Source organism: Artemia franciscana, chromosome 18 (genome assembly GCF_032884065.1).
Source record: "Artemia franciscana chromosome 18, ASM3288406v1, whole genome shotgun sequence".
Lineage (NCBI taxonomy): Eukaryota > Metazoa > Arthropoda > Branchiopoda > Anostraca > Artemiidae > Artemia > Artemia franciscana.
The window spans coordinates 26,164,020-26,181,459 of record NC_088880.1 but is presented as its reverse complement, the minus strand read 5'-3'; the positions used below and the strand labels follow the sequence as shown (position 1 = coordinate 26,181,459).

Below are 17,440 nucleotides of genomic sequence, written 5' to 3'. Positions count from 1 at the left end.
CCGCGAACATTCTGGTTTCACTACTGGGTAAGGAGATGGTTCGTCCGAGGCTTCTGCCGATGTTTTGTCGCCCCGTCTGTTCTATAGGGGCATATATAGCAAGCCTGTCACCCAACTCTCCTCCTTCATTCTGGCTTAAGACAGGCTGTCACGATTCTGACATGCGCATCCCGAATCATGGCATATTAATGCAGGGCATGAGTGTTAGATCCTGGCCTTCGAAAATACATGTCTACAAAGAATCCTCTGCATATACAGGACAGATTCTCAAACACAGGAAGAGTCTCGAACGTAGAGATCCGAAAAATAACCACACAGGCTTTTATTAATGAGGCCATTCGTCAATATTGATGGCAATTTATAGGCCATGTCTTGAGAATGATGGACCACAGAATTCCCAATGTAACCTTCCAGTGGCACTCTACGGGATCCACGAGGAGGGACCATCGAAGGAACTCCCTACACCGCATATAGTAGTCATATCTACACTATCTTAATTATAATACATAAGGTATTAAAATTCATAATCCAAATCTTGAATTTTAAGCACCCAACCCGCAAGGATTCCCGTTGGTTCTTCAAAAGTTTGTAAATATTGTAAGCTTTTGTGGTCAGAACGCAACTAAAATTTTCTACCTACTAAATTGTGTCGAAATTTGTCCAGGTGATGAATTATTGACAGTAAATCAAGTGGGGTAGCTGAGTAATTGCTTTATTCTGGCGTTAGGGTACGAGATGCGTATGCTATAACTGTTTCTTCCCCGTCTATTATCTGGGATAGGATTTCTTCTATTCCCTTGCTTAAGGCATCTGTGGTAACTACGAATTGTCCTGTTTGGAAACCCATTAATGACAAGATGTGTTCTGAAATAAGCCCTTTTTTTCAGGTAATCTTGTCCAGGCTTCTTTTGACACAGTAATCTTTTGTGGGTTTCCTCGTGTAAGGTCAGTCAGGGGCTACACCATGTGGGCGCAATTTTGAAAAATTTTCGAAAATAGCCTGTTAATTCCAGAATTCCTTTTAATGGTTTAGGGGGGGGGTCTATTATATTCAGCTGATTTTACTATCACGGGGTCTGGTGATATTTGACCTTGTGTTACTACTACTTCCAAAAACTTAATTTTTGGTTGAAACACATTCACTTTTTCTGGTCTACATTTCAAATTTCCTTCTCTGAATTTTTCGAACACTTTAGCTAGGGTAATTAAATGGTCTTTTGCATTTTTTCCATACAAATCACGTCATCAACGAAATGACTTATGTTATTTAAGTCTGTCAGTAAGTGAAGCAAAGGCCTATATAGTGCGCTTGAACTCGTTTCGAGTCCAAAGGGCACTCTTAAATATTCATAGGAACCACACTCTGTTGTGCAGAATGCAGTTTTATATACATCACCGTAGGCTATTTTTTACTTGGTGGTATCCTTGTGTTAAATCTAGGGAAGTACATATTTTTTTATTTGAGATGGAATCGTCGCTTCTGTGATGATTTTGCAGTTTTTAATCAAATGCATCTATTAATATGCAGATAAGATTCAGGAGAATATTAAATATTCAAGCTATTTGAGAGAATTTTTGATATTATTCAAAGTCTTTGCGTTTAAAACTTTCTATCGTATTCACCTTTCTCTATCCCCAAATTAGTATTCCTGGTAGGAATGAATAAATTTTTATTCGTTAAAGTAAAAGTTCAGATAATTTTTTCTTTGGAGGTTTAGACTTAATCTTATGTTGAATTCCAAACTAATAATGTATATCTATGTTGCTACATAAAACAGTGCATACTTGTGCTTACTCTTTTGTACGCTTTTCATTAGAAATATACCAGAGTAAAAGTACAGCTAAACTCCCTCTTGAAACTGTAGAAACAAGCTTCATTACAATTTAAGCTGTAAACTACGCAGAATTCGACGTGTTTTTTTTGTTTTTTTTTTTACTAATTCAGCTTCTGAATGTCACTAATAATGCTCATGAACGTTAACCTGTAAATCTCTCAAGAGGTTTGGCTGCTAATATTCAGACAAACACAGATGGCTCTGGTGTTTCAAAATTGCTTGCGTTCAATATAAAGCTGAAATTTAATAAGGGTTGTCAGTTGGGCTCAGGAAATTTATGACGTCGGTTAACTCTGGAATAAGAATTGGTGATGAAGTTTTCAAGAATAACTAAGTGTGAAACTGGAGAGTTCAATATTTGAAAATTAATGTTACAAAGACTTAGTTGCTTTGACTAGGAATAAACGAAGTCATAGGTGATTTTTGGGCAACAAGAAGATTGATCAAGAAAAAGGTCAAGTGGATTGCTTCTCTGGCCTAGTATTATTGTAAAAAATGGTAAAATGGAATGACCAAGGCATAGGAAGGCTTCTTGCAGTTGGAAAAAGCTTTGAAGAATAGAAAGGTAATTGTGGGAATTAAGACTAGTGTTGGAAGGTGTAACAAGGACAATGGTGAGAAAGGTTCTGAAACGTAAGTACCTAGGGAAGCAAATGAATGTTTGTTAAATGTTTTCCAGAGAAATTGTCTGAGAATAGTCTTTGATATTTGTTTGACTGACTGTATTATCAAACAACAAGTTGAACGAAAAATGTGATGTATCGTATTTTCTAGGGAAGTCAAGAAAGGAAATTTTAGGTGGCTAAGACTTGTCTAACAGATTGCTAAAAATTGTGACAAGGGGCTGAAGATACTCTGTGGTAAGAAGGGAAAGAATTTTTTCCAACTTCAGGTATTCATTAGTAATAACTTTCGAAAGGCTTTGTGTCCGCTACGCTGATGAAGCAGGGTGCGATCAAGAGCTTGGCAGTGCTTCTGACTGTTTCTAAATTCACTGAGGGAAAATAGAATAAAAGATACCGCCCCTTAATGGAAGAGACTACCCTTTGCCCTGAAATGGATTTTCCGACTGACTCATATCCAGCCTCTGTTTGGTCTTGGGCTTACGAAAAAAAAAGTTTATGGGTCGAGGTGTTTTCTTCTGCTCGAAAACTTTACTCCAAGTCCACTTTTCCTCTTGCTGAGCGAACTTTTATAGCTTTCAATCTGCGCTAACCCAGCTTTAGATATCGCTTGGGTTTTATCAACATGAACCGGGCTTTTGATGCCAAATGGATTGTCTGATAGAGTTTAAAAATCCCTTAATAGGGGAAAAATCCTAGAAGGGCAAATGGAAAGGCTGGGCTACAAGAAGACACAAGAGAAAAATCACCGGCTAGAAAATAAATTCTCTTTCATCTTTTTTGTAGTGTTTCAGTTTTATTATGTTTATGTTTTTCAACCTTAATTCTTATGCAGTATAATCAAAATACTTCTGTTGAATTAATTTAATTTTGCTTAGTTTAAATGACCGAAAACTTATGCAGGATGACCAACAATGTGTGAGGTCTACAAAATTTCAGAAAGTTTTATTTAAACCTTCTTCTAAAAGTGCTTCGAGGCTGCTATTGTGTTAAGCTGAGAAGGCCCATAGAAACCAATTAAGCATCAAGTTGACAAGACAAAATATAGCCGATAGTACTAGTATTATCATGTAATTTGAGCTGCAAATTTTAAACTACTATTCATATAGTACAAAGTAACACATTTTGGCACAAGCTTAGTTGGGATAATCGTGCAGTGTATTTCAAAGCATCGGCTACGTTGCCTTTTCACTGAGAAATTTTTTGTTCATTTTTTAAATTCAGAAAATGTTGTTTCGTGCAATCCAAATCCAAGGTAGGCCCTTTGACATTCAAGAAGATTATGAATGTTCCAGAATAGACTGTGGATGTGAATAACAAAATTTTGGAATTGAAGCAAGTGTCTTAGTAATGGCTTGGACAGAGCCAATGTAATTCTAGGCAAGCTACTTTTGGTTATTTCTAAAAGGGGTTAGGTCAGGAAAATGAAACTTGCAGTAAAGAATCAAGGGCAAAAAGCATGCTTGGGGAAGGTATTACAAAGCTAGTCTATTATGTTAACCCCCTTCTGATTTCTAAGTCTTTAAAATTTGCCTACTTTACAGGTCTATGCATGCCAGAATTCTGACAGAATAACAATACAGCTTAATTCTGAGTTTTCAGTTTCTTTTTCTCTGATTTTAGCTTTGAAAATGTAGTTCCCATTATTTGGGCTTTGAAACCTTATAAACTGGGATTGAAACTAGTTGTGAAGCTGAAAGCACTTTTATAGTAATTCATTTAAGCAGAAGGTCTATTTTGCAAGGTTTCACATTTGTAACACAAATATCTTTAAATGTTATCAAAGGTCAATATTCTCTAGAGAGAGAAGGAGCAGAGATAAGGGCATCAAAGTATCTTCTCAGGGTATATTACTGTCTATAGGCTAGATCCATCCCCCCAAGCTTCATTTTCCTAACCTTACCCTTTTCCAAAATTACAAAAAGTAGTTTGTATAGAATTTATTCTTATTATGATTTGAATTTTTTAGCTTAGGGAGGGGGTGGGGGTACTGTAGTTAGGGGGGGGGGGTATACTTTGCTGTAGACACCACCAACTCTGGGTTTTGAGCATAATCAGGACCCTTAAACTTTCAATTGTATTACATATAAATGTTTACTTTCATTCCAAGGGCTCTAAAGTAGGCATTAGCCTACTGCATATAGCAAGATTCTGACAATCACATATTGTTCCCTTGTAGTTTGTAGAGAAGTGCATCTGTTTCTAGTTGACCCTCCTCCTCCATGGGGCAAACTAACAATGCATAAAGTTGGCTTGCTTACTGGTAACATTAACTATAGAGCAAAGTGTATTAGTCCATGAGCCCTGCAGGCAGCAGGGCAAGGTTTGTATTCTATACTTGTTGAACAAAGAGTGATAAAACTGAAAAAAAGGTTTATGAAATAAATTTACCCCTGGGCTTATAGCCTGCCCAGGTTGGGACACATCAAAAAATGTTTTTTTTTTTTTTATTTGATTCATTGACAATTTTTTTTTTATTTGATTCACTGACAACAAATTTCTTATTCTGAATAATGAAAGTTTATGCCAGTACAACTATGTTGAACTGAAGATATAAAGAAAAGGTCAATTAATGGTGAAGTCATAGACTTCTGTATTTTGGTGTCTGGTAAATGTTTAGTTTCATCACAAGCTGTCTAAACTGGAAACTATGCTGCAGAGCTGCATAGTTTCTATACTATAGCACTTAGAAATGATAATTCTAGGAGCACATCCATTTCTGGTTGACCCTTCTCCTTCATGGGGCAAACTAAAAATGTGTAAAGTGGGCTTGCTAATAGGCAACATTACCTATAGAACAAAGTATATTAGTCCATGAGGCACATGGGCAGTAGGGCAAAGTCTGTATTCTACATTTAGCATATTTATCCATGAATCCTGCATTTATTCAACAAAGAGTGATAAAACCCAAAACAAAACCTCAAACAAGGTTTATTAAATAAATATAGAATACAGACCTTGCCCTACTGCCAGTAGGGCTCATGGACTAATATGCTTCACTCTATAGGTAATGTTACCTGTAAGCAAGCCTACCTTATGCATTTTCAGTTTGCTCCATAGAGGAGGAGGGTCAACCAAAAATTGATGTGCATCTAGAATTAGCATTTCTAAGAGCTCAAAACTGGAACAAAATTAAACATTTACCATATGTAGATTATTTGTATAAAACATGGCTTATGTAGATTATTTATAAAAAATAAGGTTAAATGTTTAGTTTTGTTTCAAGTCCTCTAAAGATTACTGCAAATAGCAAGATTCTGATTATTGTATATTGGTTCTTTGTCATTATTAGAGAAGCACATTCATTTTTTAGGAGTCTAAAATACCCCTCCAACAAGACTAAAAATATGTAAAGTGGGCTTGCTTACAGGTAACATTACCCATAGAGCAAAGTGTATTAGTCCATGAGCCCAGCAAGCAGCTGGGCCAGGTCTATATTCTGTATTTATTGAACAAAGAGTGATAAAAAAAAAAATGAACCCCAAACAAGGTTTATTAAATAAATGTAGAATACAGACTTTGCCCTACTGCCCATGTGCCTCATGGACTATTATACTTTGTTCTATAGGTAATGTTAGCTGTAAGCAAGCCCACTTTTTTGCATTTTTAGTTTGCCCCATAGAGGTGGAGGGTCAACAAGAAATGGATGTGCTTCTAGAATTAGCATTTCTAAGTGCTCTAAACATTTACCAAATTAAGATATATGTGAGGGTCATGGCTATCTCAGAAATCTGATTAATAATAAAAGAGTAAATTTTTAGATTGTAGCTTTAATGAGATAGAAGGTAATACAAAGCTGGATGCATTGTTTTTCTTTTTGAATGTTATTTTGAACACTTAAAGTGACACTTTAAGGGCTCAATAAACAAAAAGTATATTGAATCATTTTACCCTCCTTCCTCCCTTGTCTGATGTGTACATGTGGAGTCCACTTTGTAGATCTATGGCCCTATTCAAACTATATTTTCAACAGAGTGACTCTTATCTTCATTATTATTTTACTGCAAACACCTAGCCTTGGTATATTTGCAAGAAGAAGAAAGTTTTGCCACTCTTAAGTATGAGGCTAGTGTGAATTCACTATTTTTAATGGACTGCATATTTACCCATGAGGGAAAGCAGGGTAGGCTTAGCAGTACTTTGAATCTTATACTTCTTTGAATTATTTAGCCTAGAAGAAAATGAATATGTCACTACATTGTTTTTTTGTTCTCTTTCCAAATATTAATTATTCATAGGCAAATTCTTTTTAAGTCCTTGAAGGGGCCTCAGACAGCCCATAGCAGCCAAATGTTTAAAAGTGTACTTTGAAAAATGAATGTCTAGTGATAAAAAATTGTTAATTATAGCTGATTCAGGAATGTTAATTCTCATTTCAATTAAGCTTAATATTAAAATATTATTTTGAAAACAAATTTGCATAAATTTTTAATAAGATTCTGAAAATCCTTGAAAACAGCATTACAGCAAAGCAAAAATAAAGCATCTGAGTCATAATTATTGAAAACCCTCAACAGGGAACTTCCAGCCCCTACCTTGAAAAATACAATTTTAAATGGGTAACACTGATCTCTTTTAATTTTTTTTGTGCTTCTTTTTTTTTCTTTGCTGTGTACTGGGTGCTGAAACATTGTAGTTCTTCAAGAGCTCATTTAAAAGCTTTTTTTTATGTTTAATTAGTTTTTAACAAATTCTTCAACAGTACATCACAGGGTACTTGTGTGTTATATGGTACGCACTTAAGAAGTGAAGTGAATCCTAAAGAAATATGGTAAAAATGCAATACTTTCATAGCAAAATTATAAAAACTTCAAAGTATTACAATGGGGGGGGGGGCACCCAGAAAACATTGTCTTAAATACTTAACCTAACTCAACCAAAATACCATCTCTGTATATAAAATTGTGAGAAAATCAGTCAAACTATATATTGCTTTCTAGGAACAAAATTTAATTTAAAAAAGTAATTAAACAAAATGGATCAAATTAATTCAAGTCTCTTAACAAATATAATCATCTCTGCTGTCACATTTGTACTTCTAGATCTCCCTAAGGAGAGCATATAGCTTGCTGGTTTTCTTTTTATTTTGAATTTCCTTATTCAGTATTATGGACCAAAACTATTACCAAAAAATAATGCAACCCTAAGAAACCAGCAAACTTTTGTATATACACCTAAACTGTTAGGGAGGAGGTAGCAAAATTGATTTAACTACAGTTTTGTTGAACTAATGTAATTAGTAATATATGTACACACCCATGAAAAAAAGTGGTTGGATTAAAATATTACCTTACCTTAAATTACCTTAAATCACATTGTCCAGCAAAATAAGGATTAAATCCTGTAGAATCACTGGTTAGTGATGACGATGGTTGGACGTCTCAACGGCATCCCACTCAGTTCGCCACGGCTTTGATGACCATTCTCCATCAACGGCTCTTTTAAAGGCAGCAGTGCTGGGGGTAGTGACTGCTTTTTCGGTGAGAGAATTCCACAAACTCACTATTCTGTAAGTGAAGAAGTTATTGCGTAGTCTAGTGGCAGCTCTCTTCTGATACAGTTTCCGACTATGTCCCCTAGTTCTGGCAGACTGATCAAGTTGAAATAGCTTATTTAATGGAGAGTTGTAATTCAGGAGCTTATGCGTCATGATAATATCACCCCTTTTACGTCTGTAGACAAGAGTGGGGAGTTTCAGCCTCTTCAGACAGGATGAGTAGTTTAAATATTTGCATCCCTCAATTGCTTTTGTAGCCCGTCTCTGAACTGTTTCTAACTTCTGCTGGTCACCTTTGTTGAGGGGGCTAGCAACACACATGCCAAACTCCAAATTAGGCCTGACCAATGCCTTATATAATTTAGTCATCACCATAGGTGACCTGCTAGTGATTGTTCTTTTTATAATGCCCAGGGTTTGGAGTGCTTTGGCTACAGCTGTCTGTGTGTGTATAGTGAATTTTAATTCTTTATTGACTATGACCCCCAAGTCTCTCTCCACTTCAGATGACATAATAGTCTGTCTTGATCCATCCATCCCTAACATATGATAAGGGCATTTCTCATTTTTCTTTCCAAAGTGGATTGTTTGACATTTATTTACATTGAATTCAAGCCTCCACAAAGTTGCCCAATGGGAAAGTACCCACAGGTCATTCTACATAGAGGCTCTCTTATTGGGTGTATTGACAGTTCCAATGACTTTGGAGTCATCAGCATAAAGACTTATTTTATTTTTGACTGTGGTTGGTGCATCATTAATATAAATGTTGAATAAAGTTGGTCCCAAGATGGTTCCCTGGGGCACTCCACTTAATACTTCCACCTCTTCTGAAAAGAATACCTGTCCATTTTTTCCAAATATTTTCACCCTTTGCTTTCTCCCGGAAAGAAACTGGAACACCCACTCTACGATTTCATTATGTATTCCAATTGCATATAACTTGGTCCTTAGTCGATGGTGACATACTTTATCAAAGGCTTTCGCAAAATCCAATAGAACTAAGTTGACAGGGATTCCTTGATCTAGATGCTCAGCAACATAATCATACGCATCAATCAAATTAGTTTCAACCGAGCGTCCATGTCTAAAGCCATGCTGACTATCATTGAGCAGCTCATTGGTGGTCAGGTGTTCGACAATGTGAGTATTCACGATTCCTTCTAAGATTTTACCAGCTACAGATGTAAGACTAATGGGTCGATAATTGGAAACGTTGTTGTGGCTACCTCCTTTGTGTACAGGTGTAATGTTTGCATCCCGCCAGTCTTGAGGAATCTGCTTAGTATCAAGAGACTTCTAAAGCATGTTCATAAGGGGAAGGGCTATTTCCGCATGAGCTTCTTTCAATACTCGTGGGTGAACTTTATCAGGGCCAATTGATTTGTTAGGATTAAGCAGCTTCAGCTGCCTCTCCACATCAGAGGCAACCACAGTTATCTTTTGAATAGGTTCCCCAATAGAATATTCTGGTGCTTCTAGTAAGGGGGCATCGTCTGGAGGCGTGAACACTGACTTAAATTGTCTACTCAATTCAGCTGCTATATTATTTGGGGTACTAACTATATTGCCATTCACAAGTAGTTCTGTAACTGAGTGTCTCCCGGATTCCGAGCTGAAGCATACTTCCAAAATCTCTTAGGATTAGATTTTGAATCCAATGCCAATCCCTCTTCATATTCTGTCGTAAGCTTTCTCGTGAGATACCTAACTTTATTCCGGGTTTGTTTAAATTTCTCATAGTTTTCATGGGAAGGGCTACTTTTATATTTGCTCCAATACTTCTTCTTTTTCCGTACAGCTTGCTTGACATCACGAGTGATAAATGGTAGGGTTTTGGGTCTTCTTTTCCAGGAAAATACTGTATGTTTTTCTGTTGCTTTAATTAAAACCCTTTTCATTTTAAGCCAAGCCTCCTCCATATTCTTATCATCAATGAATGACCAATCCTGGTTTGCTAACTCATGTCTGACCTGGTTGTAATTTGTGTACATATGCTTAATCCAATTATCCTTCTGTGGGTACAACCTAAGCCTACAAATAATTGCAACATGGTCACTCGCTCCAAATGGTGGTTCCGAGTCGACACTAATGAGCGTCTCATGGTCATTAATAAACAAAAGGTCTATTAGGGTTGGGTTCTGCCCACTTCTATACCTGGTCGGAAAATCAATTGCTTGGTATAGCGAATGTTCATGAAGGCAGTCCAGAAGTGGGCAATTTGAGTGTTCAACCCCTACTGCAACAGCAAACCCCTCAATCCAGTGTAATTCCGGTAAATTAAAATCTCCCACAATAAGAACATTCTTATAACAATGCTTCATAACATTATTAATAGAATATGCAATTGCTAGAAGGGAACTTGTCTGACAAGGGGAGCTGGGACTTGTATAAAAACAGCCAATTTATACAATATGTATAAATTTTTAGGTTTATTAGGCTTGGTAATAATAAATTCACACATATGGAATAAATATGCTCCTCCTTTAGATAATAGATTAATTGAGAAATTGCAAATGTCACAGGATCATCCATTGTTTTTAGAAACAGTGTTGAATTGGAATAACATGATCCCACCCTTGTTAACGTCTCATAATTACAGTAATATCATAAACAGGATAAAGCCCATAGTAACAAAACACCAAAACATTATTTGAATACAAATTTAATGTAAAAGAATTACTATTTAAAGTCACAGGATCAACCATTGTTTTTAGAAACAGTGTTGGGTAGGAATTAAATGATCCCACCCTTGTTAATGTCTCATAATTACAGTAATAGCATAAACAGGACAAAGCCCATAGTAGCAAAACACCAAAGCATTATTTGAATACACTTTTAATGTAAAAGAATTACTATTTAAAAATTATTTGGAAATGGTAACTATTATTGGCATTATGCCTTGAACTTTAGCAAAAAACTAAATTTAGGAAAACACTTGTGGTTGAACTTGAACAAAAACTCTTGGAAAAACAATTGAAATTTAGCAAAGTTTGGTACATTTAAACAGTATGGTACAGCATTGATCAATTTTCACTTTTATATGGCTATTTTTGCTTATATCAGTTTGGAGGGGGGGCTATAGTTAATTTTTACCCAGGTGCCACTAGGCTTAGGAACAACTCTGAGTTGGACAATGTGTCTTACAATCAACCTGACATCTGAAGTTCAGATGTTTTGTGGGAATTTGTTGAAGTGTAAGCCTATTCGGACTTGCAGCTTGAAATTATTTGGTGTCACACTTTCTTCTAATTTAAACTGGGATATCCATCTTAAAAAAAATTGTCGACAGAGTTAATGCTGCTATTTTTCTCCTTAATAACTTTAGTGGTCTCCCCCCTCCCTATATTCCCCAAGACAAGTTGACAAGACCAGAACAAGCAGGTTTCAGACCTGGGAGGGGCTATCAAGAACATATTCTTACCCTCCTCCTCATCCTACAGCAGAGTGAGAGATTTCAATTGTCTGTTATCTGCACTTTCATCGATTTTGCTACTGCTTTTGACTCCTTTATCAGGAACGATCTTTGGAAGATCATGGTGGAAGACAGTGTCCCAGCAGAACCGATCAAGATCCTCAAAGGAGCCTTAGAGTCTACAGTTAAAATAATCAGACTAGTGTCTATCTAGTGGCAAAGACCTAAACTAACACTTAAAGAAATTATTGTAAATATTGTATTCCCCAGACATTACAAAAAAAAACCACCTGGAATTTAACTGATATTTTCAAACAGTTTGTGGTAACAAACTGTTTGAAGGAGCAACTCGGCTCAATAGTAAACGAAACTATGAACATTGAGGAGGGAAAACCCCTTTCATATACAGAGTAATTTATGTTCGTTTTAAGTTTTAATGTTGCTCCTTACTTGTAGTTAAAAAAAACTTGTTTTCTTTATTTAATTGTGAAAAAGGTTCTGAGGTTAGATGCTTAATCGAATTTTTTGAAAAAAAACTTATCAGGAGTACTAATTTGCCGAAAAATAGAGGAGGAAGTCTTCGTTTTGATTCTAATTTCATGTCTTCATTTTTGGGAAGACATCCCGTGCCTTTCCTATTCAATCTCTAACGTAAGCTTCCCCATCTTCGTTTGCTGTGGGAACCATATCATGCCGAAAATCTCACCGGAACGTGTCAAAATTTGAAACGCCAATACTGTTGATACTGTGACAACACTATCGAAAAACAAGTTTTTCCATTTTTCCCTCGGTTGAAAAATTGTTAATCAAACTACGTTTTCAGCTCAAACAGTTGATCTGCATAGTATCAATACACTGAATTAATTTGTCAACTGTAGGGTTACCAAAACTATAGCTATTGCACTAGCTGAATAATGCACATAATAACAAGGATGGAAATCCAAGGTGAAGTTCATAATATGTTCTATGAATGAAACCATGAAAGGAAACAAAAATAGATTGGAAAGACGAGGTAAATTTTGTACTTCAATTTGAAGGGGTCATCCATTGCCTTTGACTACAGAAAAGTGAGCCCAGTCGTTGGAGGTGATTCGCCAAGTGTTTTGTTGAAGGGGAATCTCCTAACTTTTTCCCTGGCACATGGCAGGCTTCTATATATGGGATCGTATTGTCACTTTTCTTCTAACCACAGACAATTTGAGCATTTTCTTGATGTCATGACAGTTCACAACGTTTTTGATACATCCACCCTGGGAAAAACAAATTCTTTCTTAAGGTTGTGACTTATTTAGATCTTTCTTTTGGCCAGAAATGTCAATATACCAGTTTTCAGAAAAAAAAACAAACAAAAAGACAACTATGTAGCCGACTTTGAGGCAGGTTCCCGGCATGGATACGCGACAGGCTTGTATATATTGATTTTCATTGTCACTTATCTTGTAACTGCAGACAATGGGAGCCTTTTCTTGATGTCATGATTGTTTTAGTGGCCAGAAACGTCAATATGCCAGTTAAAAAAACAAAACAAAATGTAGCCAATTTCAAAGCCGGGCCCACCACTTTTTATGTGGCATGGTAAATATTATGTACAGGAATTTTGTGAATGTACACTAATAATATGTACTTATAGGAACCACTTAACAGTGTCTTGTGAACTGCTCAATAATGTTTTTATGTTATGTTAGCAATATTCAAACTGTAGCTGTCTTGGTTTCGTTAATTCAACCTATTGAACAATTGGTGATGTAGTTGCAGGTGTGTATGACGGAGGGTGCCAGCCTATATTCTACATGTACCTGGTTGCTATGGGAATAATTCAATTCGTTGCTGTGACTGCAAGAGTAGGTGGTACGATAATTAACCATCTCATTCCTTAAGGAATTGTACCTTCTTTGTTTGGCCTCTATTGATATTTACTTTTCCAGTTTGGCACCCTAACATTCCCTAGAAAGAGTTAAATAAATTGAGTCAATCCCAAAAAGGGTCCTTTAAATAATTTTAAAATAGGGTAAATTTTCTACTTTCTGCTTCTTGAAAAAGCTAGGTTAAAATGCTTAAGTGGAGGAGAATTATATTTTGCCTCTGTTTTTCAAAGACTCTTGCACATAAACATTTTCCATAAAACACACCCCCCCATCCAAGGCTTTTTTCGAGCTTGCACCTATCTTGAGCCCATTTTCTGCTTTACCTCAAGATACGAAAAAACAGTTTGTTTTTATGGCACTTGGTATTAACCAAGTGACATATATCAATCGCAAATTCTGTTGGTCTGTCTGTCGGTCCTGGTTTTGCTACTTTAGGAACTTCCGGGTAAGCTAGGACGATGAAATTTGGTAGGAGAATCAGGGACCGGACCAGATTAAATTAGAAATAGTTGTTTTCCCGATTTGACCATCTGGGGGGGGGGGGGAGTGGGAGGCCTGTTAATTCAGAAAAAATAGAAAAAATGAAGTATTTTTAACTTACGAACGGTTGATCAGATCTTAATGAAGTTTGATGTTTGGAAGGATATCGTGTCTCAGAGCTGTTATTTTAAATCCCTACCGGGTCTGGTGACATTGGGGAGGGGCAGTTGGGGGGGGGACTGGAAATCTTAGAAAATACTTAAAGCGGAGAGATCAGGATGAAACTGGACGGGAAGAATAAAAACCTGTCTAAGATACGTGACTAACATAAATGGACCGGATCTGCTCTTTTTGGTGGAGTTGGGGGGGGGGGTAATTTGGAAAAATGAGGTATTTGTAATTTACGAAAGGGTGACCAGATCTTAATGAAATTTGATATTTAGAAGGATCATGTGCTTTAAAGCTCTAATTTTAACTTCCGACCAGATCCTGTGACATTGGGGAGGGGGGGGGGGGTTGGAGGGGGAAACCGGGATTATTGGAAAACCTGAAAATTGGGGTATTTTTATCTTACGAATAGGTAATCGGATCCTAATGAAATTTGACATTTAGAAGGAATTTATGTCTCAGAGCTCTTATTTCAAATCCCGACCAGATCGTTTGACATTGGGGGGAGTTGGAGGGAGAAATCTTAGAAAACACTTGGAGTGGAGGAATCGGGATGAAGCTTGGTGGATAGAATAAGCAGATGTCATTGATACGTGATTGACGGAACCGTACCGGATTCGCTCTCTTTGGGGGAGTTTGGGGGAGGGGTTCAGTGATTTGGCGACTTTGGTGCTTCTAGACGTGCTAGGACGATGCAAATCGGTAGGCGTGTCAGGGAGCTGCACAAATTGACTTGATAAAGTCGTTTTCCCAGATTCGACCATCTGGGGGGCTAAAGGGAGAGGAAAAATTAGAAAAAATAAGGTATTTATAACTTACGAGTGGGTGATCGGATCTTAATGAATTTTGATATTTAGAAGGACATCGTGACTCAGAGCTCTTATTTTAAATCCTGACCGGCATTAAGCCTCTGATTTTCCTTTTAAATCAATCTAGATAAGAAGTTCACTGTCTTAATTAAAAGTTTCACCTGCTATTATTTTCTCATTTCATTTGGACTATTTTTACTTTTTATTTTAGTAAGATGCATGAGTAGCAGATCAAAAGTTGGTTTCATTGGTCTTGGCAACATGGGAGGCCCTATGGCTTTAAATCTTGTTCGTAAGGTACGAGACTTATTTCATTACCAGCATTTTTAATTAAAATTCACAGTTAAGAGAGCGTTTTTCAAATATGAAAATTGGAACAGCTTGTCCAAAGAGTAGACAAAACTGACAAGAAAACAAACTCATATAAAAGAAGAGAAGTTTAAAGATAACTGAAGATAAAATAAAAAACTAAATATAAGAGAGAAACTGATGAGAGAAGAAGAAAGCTTTATAGTGGTGCTAAAATTTGCTCCAATAATTCAAAATCCTTGACGAAAAGAATTGAATGCAGGCCCTGCCCTAGTTAGGGCAGACTACTTTAAATGTTTCAGGCAACAAATCCTGAATCTTAAACAGGACTAATACAAGGAAATAGTGCTAAGAGAAATGTTGTCCTTCCTTTTTTAGTGGTCAAAATGTCATTAACTCTTCTCCTGTAAAAAATGTTGGGAGATTCAGCTTAGCTAGTCTTACAGGGTAGGAAAGTTCCTGCATGCTAGATGTGATTTTAGTGGAACACCTCTGTACATCTTACAGAACTTTAATGCTTTTTATGGCCCTTGGTATCTACCAAGTGACACATAGCGATCGCAAATTCTGTTGGTCTGTCAGTCTGTCGGTCCCGGTTTTGCTAGTTTAGGCACTTCCTGTGAAGCTAGGATGATGAAATTTGGCGGGCATATCAGGGACTAGACCAGATGAAATTAGAAATTGTCGTTTCCCCGATTTGACCGTCTGGGGGGGGGGGACGGTTAATTCGGAAAAATTAGAAAAAATGAGGTATTTTTAACTTACGAACGGGTGATCGGATCTTAATGAAATTTGATATTTGGAAGGATATGGTGTCTCAGAGCTCTTATTTTAAATCCCGACTGGATCCAGTGACTTGGGCGGAGTTGGAGGGGGAAACCTACAATCTTGGAAAACGCTTAAAGTGGAGGGATTGGGATGAAACTTGGTGGGAAAAATAAGCACAAGTCCTGGATACGTGATTGACATAACCGGAACGGATCCGCTCTCTTTGGGGGAGTTGGGGGGAAGGTTAATTCTGAAAAATTAGAAAAAATGAGGTATTTTTAAGTTACGAAGGAGTGATCGGATCTTAATGAAATTTCATATTTAGAAGGACCTCGTAACTCAGATCTCTTATTTTAAATCCAGTGTGGTTGGTGGGAGTTAGGGGGGGTCGTAAATCTTGGAAATGGCTTAGAGTGGAGAGATCAGGATGAAACTTGGTGGGAAGAATTTTTCTTTATGATATTTTAGAAAAACTATCAGTAGTTGAATTTGTTAAATAGAAGAGTCATACATTGGAGATGAAAATGTATCTTTGTTTGTCCATTCGACCAGTATTTTTGGAAAAAATAAAAAAAAATTGTATATTTTTTTTTCTAGTTTTATGGAACATAAATTGTTTACAATTTTCAGCATTTTAACTGCTTTAAGGTTTACAGCTGCTGTTAAGACGACTTGTATTTTGGGCGAACAGTAATTTTGTAATCTATAACTATTGTAGTAAATCTTATTGCCCTCCAATATGAATAAAGTCAAGAAGTAAAAGAAATTAAAATCCTTTGAAATCGATTCAGAAAGTGTGGAAACTCCGTAAAAGCTCTGTTTTTGGCTAAAACTTGGTGAAACTTCACTGTTTTCTGTCTGGTAGCGTTATTTCTTTGGCCAATAGGGAACAAGCAATCGTCGGGAACTCTTACTGACAAACTGGATTTACTGTTATTGTGAGTTTCGAAGCAGTGCCGTCATTAGTATTCCTTAATCTCGTCGAAAAATTGAGTATTGATTAAATTTGGGGGTTCGCCATAAGCACTGTTAATTATGAGGTTTATTTAAAAAAAATGTTTTTAATACTAACCAGTCTTTTACATTCCGTTTCTTCATAAATGAGTGAATAACTTTAAAACTTATTATTTTTGGCTCTTCAGGGTCATCCAGTGGTTGTATATGATGTGTTTCCTGAGTCTATGACCCAATTGACTGATGAAGGAGCAATTATGGTGCATCATCCAGCCGAAGTGGCCGAAAAAGCGGATAGGATTATAACTATGCTTCCAACCAGTGCTCATGTAAAAGAAGTTTATCAAGGAGAACAAGGAGTGTTCAAGTATGGCTTAAATACGTCCTAAGTCTACACTGGCTATACATGACGTTTAACAAAAAAAAGTTTGATAAAAAAAAACAACAGGAAAACGAGGGTGATTTTCAGCCACCGGTAAAAAGAAGCGAAAAGAAAAATCAGATATTTCGGCAAGGATCTCCGCCAAGCCGTCCCCAGTTCTAAAAGAAAATTAAATTTTGAAGTGAACTTTAAACATTGAACATTAATTTCTTCTGCTTTGTTAATATTCACTTACAAAGTTTAGTTTTTTTTTGTTCTGTCTTTTTAACATTTCCTCTTTTTTTTTCAGAAGTCCGCTATGGCTTCGTTTCCATTCCATTATTTAGATCAGTTTC

General features: G+C 36.5%; 1 protein-coding gene across 1 annotated transcript in view; it reads left to right on the top strand.

The window, feature by feature from the left end:
- Positions 1–3,594: 3,594 nt before the first annotated feature.
- LOC136038812 (3-hydroxyisobutyrate dehydrogenase, mitochondrial-like) overlaps positions 3,595–17,440 on the top strand; it is a 44,744-nt gene continuing 30,898 nt past the window's right edge. Inside the window, exons 1-3 of the mRNA XM_065722198.1 lie at positions 3,595–3,713; positions 14,904–14,989; positions 16,912–17,090. Of these exons, the coding sequence (XP_065578270.1) occupies positions 3,686–3,713; positions 14,904–14,989; positions 16,912–17,090 (293 nt within the window). The 5' untranslated portion in view covers positions 3,595–3,685. The remainder of the gene's footprint in view (positions 3,714–14,903; positions 14,990–16,911; positions 17,091–17,440) is intronic.